This window comes from Trichechus manatus, unplaced genomic scaffold, assembly GCF_000243295.1.
Source record: "Trichechus manatus latirostris isolate Lorelei unplaced genomic scaffold, TriManLat1.0 scaffold00096, whole genome shotgun sequence".
Taxonomy (NCBI): domain Eukaryota; kingdom Metazoa; phylum Chordata; class Mammalia; order Sirenia; family Trichechidae; genus Trichechus; species Trichechus manatus.
Window position 1 is genome coordinate 8013269 of NW_004444032.1, and position 12033 is coordinate 8025301.

Consider the following 12033-nt stretch of genomic DNA (forward strand, 5'->3'; position numbering starts at 1 on the left):
TCTGTGGGTCAGCACACCCACTATAGCCTCCTTGCTCCGTGGGCTGGGAAGCCCATGCACCATCTCTTGCTGGTCTGCTGGTTCTGCTGCCACCATTGCTATGCCATGCTTGTTGCTGCTTCTCACTGTCTTGCACCTTCTCTGGTGTTACAACTGTCTGTCTCCTTGGTCAAGTAGGTTCTCAGTGCAGGGACCCCAGGTCCAAAGGATGCACTCTGCTCCTGGCTCTTCTTTCTTGATGGTAGTGAGGTCCTCTCTCGCTTCTGGGGTTGGCTCACTTTCAGCCTAGCGGGATGGCAAAGCTGACCAATCCCCTCATTAGAGCTCCACACACCTTATTTGCATGAGCCCCCAGGTTTCCATGTACCTTATTTGCATTATTAGCAATGTTGTGCGATCCCTTTGTTGGGACACAAGCACCTTATTTGCATAGTCCCACCCAATCATTTTGTGGGAGACACAAGACCATGCATGGCTAGAAGGGCCGTATTAAGTAATTCACTGCACTACAGTTGTCCTTAGGATCTAGTAGAGAATGTACTTCAGAGTAACTGGAGAATCATCAATGCAAAGACTAGTGATGAGCATTAGAACTAGGTTAAATGAAGGCTATAAATGAGAGTATAGTGTATAATGGCTACAGTCAGTTCCTGAGTTATGAATGTCCAATTTATGGACAACATGTACTTGTGCTTTAATGTTATATAAATTTGCCCTCACTTTGAAATGATTGAACCAACACCTACTCACAACAAATTCTTTATCACAGTTACCTTCACTTGCAGCTTTTAAATGAAAAGCTTCAGGCCTTTTCTTGCACTAACAAAAACCAAATTAAACCCATTGCTGTCAAGTCAGTTCCAACTCCTAGCAACCCTATAGGACAGAGTAGAACTGCCCCATAGAGTTTCCAGTGAGCGGCTTGGTGGAGTTGAACTGCCATCTTTTGGTTGGCAGCCGAGCTCTTAACCACTGCACCACCAGGGCTCCTTCTTGCACTAAAGTAAGGCTAAATAAGAACTATATGCACCTGTTCTGACTTACCTACAAATTTGACTTAAAGACACAGTTAGGAATGGATCTTATTGGTAACCCAGGGACTGCCTGTATATGCTTTGACAATGAAATAGAATTCAACTGTAAAGAAAATGTGGGGAGAGCGTATATAAAATTTTTTTAAAAACTACTTTCAGCAATCATATGTTTGGTTGTACTGTGGTTTTATTATTCAGATAATTTCTGTGTATTGTCTAATAAAACAAATGAATACTTACGAATTATTCTAATTTCTCTTATCTCTTATGTCCTGGAGAGCTAGGATTCCCAGTATGGAAGAAATGATATACACATGTAATGTATAAGGTTAAGCAACACCGCGCTCCTGAATTTTAATTGAAGTATCAGTGTGAACTCATGATATATATTAACTTTATCTTAAAATAGTGTATATATATATATATATATATATGTATAGATAAACAGGTTTCTACACATGTATATGCAAAATGTTGATTTGAGAATGCTTTATATGTTTTATGGAATAAAGCAAATGAATATTTATGTGATATTTTAAATCTGGCATTTCCTATCTATGTCTACTGAAAAGTCCCAGAAATGAGCAAACCTACTTCCCAGAATGTGGTCTTAAAATGCTGTTTCCTATTATAAGAAACCAGGGCTTCTTTGAGAAATCTTTGATTCCACGTCTGGGACCTAAATGTATAAAATGATCCTGGAACATTTTTATACTAGATACCGAGGACTCTATCAATGATTACTAGGATTATGACAAAAGGACTTAGGAGCTGACTCGAAGAGGTGTGACTAGCCGTCCTAGTTTTATCACTGAAAGTCCTGTGTCCTGGGAAACCTCTCAGTCCCTGGCAACCCAGTACAGTTGATCACCCTCAGAGGTTCCCACTGGCTAAAAATGAGACAATTTGAGCATTGAAGTACAATGGATTGGCACTCCTTAATATGTTTTCATGTATGAGTTCAGAATGATACCAAAAAAAAAAAAATACCAAAAACACTAATTGGTCATTGTCTTTGTTACCTAGTGCTGTTGTAACAGAAATATCACAAGTGGATGGCTTTAACAAAAAGAAATTTATTCTCTCACAGTTTAGGAGGCTAGAAGTCTGAATTCAGGCTGCAAGCACTAGGGAAAGGCTTTCTCTCTCTGTCAGCTCTGAGGGAAGGTCTTTGTCTCCTTTCAACATCTGTGGGCCCAGCATTCCTTGGAGATCTCCACGTGTCTTGACATTAATCTTCCCCTGGATCTAGGAGGTTCTCAGCAAAGGGACCCCGAGTCCAAAGGATGCACTCTGCTCCCAGCTCTTCTTTCTTAGTCATATGAAGTCCCTCTCTGCTGGCTTCTTTCTCCTTTTATCTCTTGTAAGATAAAAGGTGATGCAGGCCACACCCGGAGAAACTCCCTTTACATGGATCAGGGCTGTGACCTGAGTAACAGTGTTGCATCCCACCCTAATCGTATCTCATTAACATAAGAAATGTAACCTAATCCTCATTAATATAACCTAATCCTGCCTCATTAAAACATAGAGGTCAGGATTTACAACACATCACAAAATGGAGGATAATTACATCAGATCACAAAATGGAGGACAACCACACAATACTGAGAATCATGGCCCAGCCAGGTTGACACATATTTTTGGGGAACACAATTCAATCCATGACAGTCATCTTCGATGGCTATTCGGAAACCAGTTCTTTATTTTGAAAACTGATAAAACCAAGGGAAAAAATCTCATGTGTATGCTTGTTGTCCTATATGAACAGTACCACTATGTAAACAAATAATAGATGTGGTAAAGTTTCTTTTTACAGAAAATTTTATATGCTAGCAAATTAATAAAGACCAGATGATAGAATTGTAATATCACCACTTTGTAATCATTTATTGTTTAATGGATTTTGACATTGAGTATAAATGGTTGCTAACAACACAAAACACGTCATCAGGAAAGACCTATCACTAGAAAAGGACATCATAGTAAAGTGGAGGGTCAGCAAAAACAAGGGAAACACTTAATGAGATGGATTGACACAATACCTGAAACAGTGGACTCATACTAATGATCATGAAGATGGCACAGGACCAGGCAACATTTCCTTTTGTTACAATAAGGTTGCCGTGAGTCGGAGCCGACTCAATGGCAACTAGCAATAACAACACAAAAAGAGAGAAAATCATACATATGTTATGAATACACCACCACCTATGAAATAATCTTACCAGAGATGTCAAACCTAAATCTGATGACGTTGTGTACATCTGACTGCTAATGTACAAGAACTACAGAAGATAAACACGTTAAACTACTATGTTATGTGAATGCAATCAGCAAAACCCAGTCTGTGAGAAACTCGGACAAATGATCCAATGTATTCAACAGCTTGCAATGAAAAAAGAGATGGTGGGGGAACCTATAAATTTAGAAAGGGAAAAATTGACCTATAGCATTTAAGTATGCACGAGGGTGATAAAACGATAAATAAAAAGTAAGGCAGTGATTACCAAAAAAGGCAGGATAGTTGTTTCTTTTGGCCGGGGTTGGAGGTAGGGTTAGAGGGGAGTGGAGAATGTTGTGTTGGGAGTCAGTACATAGAGGGCTTCTGTGGGAGCTGACATAGTTCTGTCTCCTGATCTGAGTGGTGGTTCCAAGGGTGTTCACCTTATAGTTCGTTTAGCTGTATATTTCTGTATGTGGTTTTCTGTGTTTGTATTATGTTTGACAATAAAAGTCCAGAAAGATAAAGAACTGTAGGAAATTGATTAAAGCAGAGCCAACTATATTGGGAAATGGTGAGTTGATGTCTTATATATTAGCTAAGACATGTTGAATGAGGATTTTATTGTTATTCTGAGAAGATTCAATGTAATCTGTTAGTAGAGAGTCATTGAACTTTATTAAAAAGAGGGCTGTAGTGCTGAAAACGGTTTTAAAGAAGATAGATCTGGCATAATAGATCTCACAGAGAAGAGATGAGAGACTGAAAAGCTAGCCAGGAGACCACTGTGATAAGGTGATGGTGTTAAAGATTTAGATTAAGGTGATGGTTATAATAATAGAAGTAAAATTACAACTGTTATGCAACAGAATAGTCAATAAGATTGATGGCAGGTTGAGTATGGTTGGTAAAAATAGAAACATTAGGAATGAACTCAAAGATTTCAAGTTTGAGGGCATACCCTCTATTGGTTCAGTACTGGGGAGTTATGGAAGGATAATTATAGGCGATTAGGCTAGAGTAAGGTTTTGTATTTCTTCTCATGATTGCTAGAGATTCTACATTCCAAATGGGTTCCTCTAAAAATGTCAATTCTCACAAGCAAGAAACTGGTAACAGTGGTAGTTTCTGGCAAGTGCATAGTTGGAATATAGAGATGAGAGGGTGACTTTTCAATGTTATTCCCTTTTTATCTTTTGAATTTTAAATCATGTATTACCTGTTCAGAAAATAAAATAACATTTACTTAAAAGATAAAGATGCCCAAGTGTTCTGATTTCTAGAGGGGCGGGAATTCTTATTCGGTATCCTTTAATCATTTCAAGTACTTCAGACTACACTGAAAACCAAACCCATTGCCATTGAGTCGGTTCCAACCCCTAGTGACCCTATAGGACAGAGTAGAACTCCCCCATAGTGTTTCCAAGGAGCGGTTGGTGGATTTGAACTGCTGACCTTTTGGTTGGCAGCCAAGCTCTTAACCACTGCACCACCAGGGCTCCCTTCAGACTATAGTTACTTTGAAAAGCAGACAGGTAAACATGTTTAATACTTGGTTTCTTTGTGAATTGCATATGTTTATAAACATTGTATGTTTGGGTGTATGTTTATGTTTGCGTGTGTGTGTGTTTCACTTAGAAAATAATGTTTATAGCTGGAGCATCGGGGACCCTGTCTTCCCGGAGCTTTTCATTCCCTTTTTATTGCTCCTGGTTAGGACTTTCCTCCTTAGATAGGGGAGATCCTTTGCTTCTCACCTAGCTTCAGGGCCATTCAAAGATGATGGGATGAATCAGCACAGACAGACACACACTCTTTCCTTCCTTATCATGACTGAGGCTGAAGGTCACTACATAAGGATTATTACCTCTATCCCTTTTCCTTACTCTCTCCAAGACAACTGCCCTGATAAGCATCTGTAATAAAGTGCCCTGATATACATAATACATGAATCTTTATTTCTTATATCAGTGTTTTGGATAGGTAAAGACCCAGTGTTAGAAAGGAAAGAATCCAGTATTAGGAGGTGACATGAAACAAAGCATGTGAGTTTATTTATAAATTTTTTTAGTAACCTCCTCTTTTACAATTTGTTGTTAGTAATAAAAATCATTAGAAAAATTCAAGTAGGACGTGTGTATTCTTTAAGGACTAGTGATGTTGGGAGATATTTTAAGACTATTCTCTCAGGGACCTAGAAAAGAGAAATCAGGATTGGAAACAACAGGAGATAGAAGCAGGAAGCTAAGCAACCTAGCACAGTGGCTGCATTTTGGAACCACCTGGGAATATTAAGAAAAAATACTGATGTTTGGTTCCCACCTCTAGACATTCTGATTTAATTAATCAGGACTATGTCTTAGATAGGCGACCTGGTGGCACCGTGGTTAAGTGCTTGGCTGCTAACTGAAAGGTCAGTGGTTCAAACCCATCAGCCACTATGTGGGAGAAAGATGTGGCAGTCTTTCTGTAAAGATTACAGCCTTGGAAATCCTATGAGGGAGTTCTGCTGTGTCCTATAGGGGTCGCTAAGGCAACAGGTTTGTTTTTTTGTTATATCTTGGACATAGGGATTTTTTAAATCTCCACTTTTGAATTTAATGTGCAGTGATGGTTTAGGACCACTGGCTTAGAAAAGAAAACTGGTCTAGGACTGAGAAGAGTTCCTGGGCTTCAAAGCTCCTCAACTCCAGATTTCTTCTGTTTCTTTTTATTTTGTAATCATTTAGGATAAATTGGTGTTTATTGTAGAAGGTAAATATGGTACTTCTGTGCATTCCCTAGGGAATTTGATGCTTTTTTTAAAGAGCTATGATTATTTAAGTTTCTGATATGTGGAGGAAAAAGACATGAATGAATCTTTAGCATCTGGGAAGAATTGACAGATTCGCATATTAACGGTAGTAGTAATAAAACTTCATGGATTGACTGTACTTACTTAACATTGTGATATTTGCACAGGTTGCCTGTGATTTGCTTCGAAGGATAATACGCATTTTGTATCTCAGTAAGAGACTCCAAGGACAACTGCAAGGGGGAAGCAGAGAGATAACAAAAGCTGCTCAGAGTCTCAGTGAACTTGGTAAGTCCTTTTTTGGTTAAAGAGTAGAGTTTTAAAAACTTAATGTCACTTAATTTGTTGAATTTTGTTATCACTTCTAACAAATATTTTTGCACAAATTTATGTAAATACTTGGCTATGTATAGCACTGCCACGCTTTTCAGAAGGTGTGAATAAAATCAGTTGATTTCTTGGAAGTGCTGTTTATTTTTTGAATGATTGTACAGTAAAATTTACCTGTTTTTGCTATACAGTTCTATAAATTTTAGCACATGTATAGATTGATGTAACCACCACCACCATGATACAGAACACTTTATCATCCCCCCAAATTCTCTCATGCTCTGCTTTTATAGTCACACCCTCCCTCTAACCTTGGCAATCATGGATCTGTTTTCCATCACTGTATTTTTGTCTTTTTGAGAATGTCACATAAATGGAATCATATGGTATGTAACTCTTTGAAGCTGGCTTCTTGTACTCAGCGTTAATACCTTTGAGATTCATCCACATTGTTAGGCATACCAATAGTTTGTTACTTTGTGTTGCTGAGTATTCTGTAGTATGGAAGTAACACACTTTATCCATTCAGCAGTTTAAGGACATTTGAGTTGTTTCCAGTTTTTGGTGATTATGAATAGAGCTGCTATGAACATTTGCGTACATGTTTTGTGTGAATGTAAGTTTTCTTTTCTCTAGGGGAAATGTTAAGGGGAAACATTGTATTTTAGTTGACAGATCCTATGTTGATATTATGTGAAGAAGATTTATTTAATCCATTTCTTCATTCATTCATTCTTTTCTCAAACATGTAGAGCAGACCCTTGGCATTCAAGAGTTTGACATTTATGGTTTTGTCTCTTAAAAAGCTGCAAGGTCCATGATGAAGCAATTCATAATTTTTCAGGCAAAATTTTGAGTGGCTAGTGAGTGTACATAGACTTTCCCAACACCTGCATTTTCATGAGGCTTTATGGTTTTCTTTTCATTGGCTACCTAGTACTTTTCCTGAAGTGGATATGTTTGTGGTATTTGTACATTTGTGGGTTCAGAAGGCCTTTGATTAGATCCATTTCAGATATCAAGATTCTCTGTATCAGGCAGTGTACTCTGAAAGTTATTATGCCAAAAGAATATCAGAAAGATGAGCGTTACATATTGTATCTGAATTTGGATATCTTAGATATTTCAATTATATAGTCACGCAGTAATGCTTTTTCCATATTCTTTACCGACCAAAAAAAAAAAAAAAAAGGAATATCATTCACAAATCTTGCTTTAACAACATTTCAATTGTATAATACTCAAATGTAGGTCTTCCTCAGGCACATCCGTGGGAATATATCTAGTTTGTGATATAGTATGCTGCTTGGAATATATTGTGCAAAAAGTTAATTTTTAAGAAGTGAATAACACTTAAGCATTATTTTCACAGTATGTGCTAAAATTTGTTGTTGTTGTTGTTAGGCACCATCAAGTCAGTTCCAACTCCTAGAGACCCTATGTGGGACAGAATGAAACACTGCCCTGTGCTGCGCCATCCTCACAATCATTGCTATGCTTGAGCCCATTGTTGCAGCCACTGTGTCAGTCCATCTCATTGAGGATCTTCCTCTCTTTCAGTGACCCTCTACCATGCATGATGTCCTTCTCTAGGGACTGGTCCCGGGTCCGAAGTACTTGAGACGAAGTCTTACCATCCTTGCTTCTAAGGAGCATTCTGGCAGTACTTCTTCCAAGACAGATTTGTTCGTTCTTCTGGCAGTGCATGGTATATTCAGTATTCTTCACCAAAACCATAATTCAAAGACATCAATCCTTGTTCATTGTCCAGCTTTCGTGTATATATGAGGCAATGGAAAATACAGTGGCTTGGGTCAGACGCAGCTTAGTCCTCATAGTGGCATCTTTGCTTTTTAACCCTTTAAAGAGGTCTTTTGCAACAGATTTGCCCAATGCAGTATACATAGCTTGATTTCTTGACTGCTGCTTCCATGGGCATTGATTGTAGATCCAAGTAAAATGAAATCCCTTACAACTTCGATCTGTTCTCCGTTTATCATGATGTTGCATACTGGTCCAGTTGTGAGGATTTTTGTTTTCTTTATGTTGAGCTGTAATCCATACTGAAGGCTGTAGTCTTTGATCTTCATCAGTAAGTGCTTCAAGTCCTCTTCACTTGCAGCAAGCAAGATTGTGTCATCTGCACACCACAGGTTGTTAATGAGTCTTCCTCCAATCCTGATGGCACATTCTTCTTCATATAGTCCAACCTCTCAAATTATATGTTCAGCATACAAATTTAACTGCCCTGTAAGGTTCCCAAGGAGCAGCTGGTATGTTTGAACTGCTGACCTTTTGGTTAGCAGCTAAGCTCTTAACCACTACGCCACCAGGGCTCCACAGATTGAATAAGTATGGTGAAAGGATACAATCCTGACACACACCTTTCCTAATTTTAAACCACGCAGTATCCCCTTGTTCTGTTCGAATGACTGCCTCTTGGTCTATGTATAGGTTCCTCATGAGTGTACTTAGGTGTTCTAGAATTCCCATTCTTCTCAGTGTTATCCATAATTTGTTATGATCCACACAGTTGAATGCCTTTACATAGTCAATAAAACACAGGTAAACATCTTTCTGGTATTCTCTGCTTTCAGCCAAGATACACTTGACATCAGCGATGATGTTTTCCGTTCATGTCCTTTTCTGACTCTGACTTGAATTTCTGGTAGTTCCATGTTGATATACTGCTACAACCACTTTTGAATTACCTTCAGAAAAATTTTACTTGCATATGATATTAATGATAATTTCTGAGTTCTGTTGAATCACCTTTCTTTGGAATGGGCGCTTATGAATATCTTCCAGTTGACTGGACAGGTCTTCCAGATTTCTTGGCATAGAGGAGTGAGTGCCTCCAGCACTGCAGCGGTTTGTTGAAACATCTCAGTTGGTGTTCCATCAATTCCTGGAGCCTTATTTTTCGCTAAAGCCTTCAGTGCAGCTTGGACTTCTGCCTTCAATAACATCTGATCCTGATAATATGCTACCGCCTGAAATGGCTGAACATCGACCAATTCTTTTTGATACAGTGACTCTGTGTATTCCTTCTATCTTTTTTTGATGCTTCCTGCATTGTTCAATGTTTTGCCCATAGAATCCTTCAGTATTGCAACTTGAGGCTTGAATTTTTTCTTCAGTTCTCTCAGCTTGAGAAATGAAGAACGTGTTCTTCCCTTTTAATTTTCTAACTCCAGGTCGTTGCACATTTTATTATGATACTTTGTCTTTCGAGCTGCCCTTTTTATTTTTTTATTTTATTGTTACACTTTAAGTGAAAGTTTACAATTCAAGTTAGTCTCACATAGAAAAATTTATACATATATTGTTATGTGACGCTAATTGGTGTCCCCATACTGTGACAGCACACTCCTCCTTTCCACCCCTGATTTCCCATGTCCATTCAATTAGCTCCTGACCCTCTCTGCCTTCTCATCTCACCTCCGGACAGGAGCTGCTTGTTTAGTCTCATGTATCTACTTGAGCTAAGAAGCACACTCTTCACAAGTATCATTTTATGTCCCATTGTCCAGTCTAATCTTAGTCTGAAGAATTGGCCTCGGGAATGATTTTAATTCTGGGTTGACAGACAGTCTGGGGGCCATGCTTTCTGGGGATCCTCCAGTCTCAGTCAGATCATTAAGTCTGGTCTTTTTACTAGAATTTGAGTTCTGCACCCCACTTTTCTCCTGCTCCATCAGGGACTCTTTCTTGTGTTCTCTGTCAGGGCGATCATTGGTGGTAGCCAGGCACCATCTAGTTCTTCTGGTCTCAGGTTGATGAAGTCTTTGGTTTATATTGCCCTTTCTGTCTCTTGGGCTAATACTTCCCTTGTGACTTTGGTGTTCTTCATTTTCCTTTACTCCAGTTGGATTGGGACCAGTTGATGTGTCTTATATGGCCACTCACTAGCTTTTAAGACCTCAGACGCCACTTACCAGAGTAGGATGCAGAACATTTTCTTAATAAACTTCGTTATGCCAGTTGACCTAGATGTTCCCCGAAACCATGGTCCCCAGACCCCTGCCCCTGCTACTCTGTCCGTCAAAGTGTTTGGTTGTATTCAGGGAACTTCTTAGCTTTGGTTTAGTCCAGTTGTGCTGACTTCCCCTGTAGTGTGTGTTGTCCTTCCCTTCACCTAAGATAATTCTTGTCTACTATCTAGTTAGTGAATAACCCTCTCCCTCCCTCCCCACCATCGTAACCATCAAAAAATGTTTTCTTCTGTGTTTGAACCTTTTCTTGAGGTCTTATATAATAGTGGTCTCATACAGTATTTGTCCTTTTGTGACTAACTAAATTCACTCAGCAAAATGCCTTCCAGATTCCTCCATGTTATAAAATGTTTCACGGATTCATCGTTGTTCTTTATCATTGCATAGTATTCCATTGTGTGAATATACCATAATTTCTTTATCCATTCATCCATTGATGGGCACCTAGGCTGTTTCCATCTTTTTGCTATCATGAATAGTGCTGCAGTGAACATGGCTGTGCATATATCTGTTTGTGTGATGGCTCTTGTTTCTCTAGGATATATTCCAAGGAGCAGGATTGCTGGATTGTATGGTACTTCTGTTGCTGGCTTTTTAAGGAAGTGCCAAATCAATTTCCAAAGTGGTTGTATCATTTTACATTCCCACCAACAGTGTAAGTGTTCCGGTCTCTCCACAACCTCTCCAACATTTATTATTTTGTGTTTTTTGGATTAATCCTAGCCTTGTTGGGGTGAGATAGTATCTCATTGTAGTTTTGATTTGCATTTCTCTAATGGCTAATGATAGTGAGCATTTCTTCATGTGTCTGTTAGCTGCCTGAATGTCTTCTTTGGTGAAGTGCCTGTTCATATCCTTTGTCCATTTTTTAATTGAGTTATTTGTCTTTTTGTTGTTGAGGTTTTACAGTATCTTGTAGATTTTAGAGATTAGATGCTTATCAGATTTTGTGTTGTAACCAAAAATTTTTTCCCAGTCCGTAGGTTGTCTTTTGACTCTTTTGGTGAAATCTTTTGATGAGCTTAAGTGTTTGATTTTTAGGAGCTCCCAGTTATCTAGTCTCTCTTCTGGTGTTTGTGCATTGTTACTTATGGTTCGTGTTCTGTTTATGCCATGTATTAGGGCTCTTAGTGTTGTTCTTATTTTTTCTTCCATGATCTTTATCGTTTTTGATTTTATATTTAGGTTTTTGATCCATTTTGAGTTAGTTTTTGTGCATAGTGTAAGGTATGGGTCTTGTTTCATTTTTTTTGCAGATGGATATCCAGTTATGCCAGCACTGTTTAAGAGACTGTCTTTTCCCCAGTTAACAGACTTTGGGCCTTTGTCATATATCAGCTGATCATAGGTGGATGAATTTATGTCTGGATTCTCAATTCTATTCCATCGGTCTATGTATCAGTTGTTTTACCAGCACCAGGCTGTTTTGACTACCGTGGTGGTATAATAGGTTCTAAAATCAGGTAGTGGGATGCCTTCCACTTTGTTCTTCCCTTTCCATATGAAGTTGGTGATTTGTTTCTGTGTCTCATTAAAAACTTCCATTGGCATTTGGATCGGGATTGCATTATATCTGTAGATCGCTTTGGGTAGAATTGACATTTTCACAATGTTGAGTCTTCCTATCCATGATCAAGGTATGTTTTTCCACTTACG

General features: G+C 38.6%; 1 protein-coding gene across 2 annotated transcripts in view; it reads left to right on the forward strand.

Annotated features, from left to right (window-relative positions):
• Positions 1-12033, forward strand: part of COG5 (component of oligomeric golgi complex 5) — a 304101-nt gene that overhangs the window by 31543 nt on the left and 260525 nt on the right. For both annotated transcript variants that reach the window (XM_012557354.2, XM_012557355.2), the window contains exon 6: positions 6220-6340. In XM_012557354.2, the coding sequence (XP_012412808.1) occupies positions 6220-6340 (121 nt within the window). The remainder of the gene's footprint in view (positions 1-6219; positions 6341-12033) is intronic.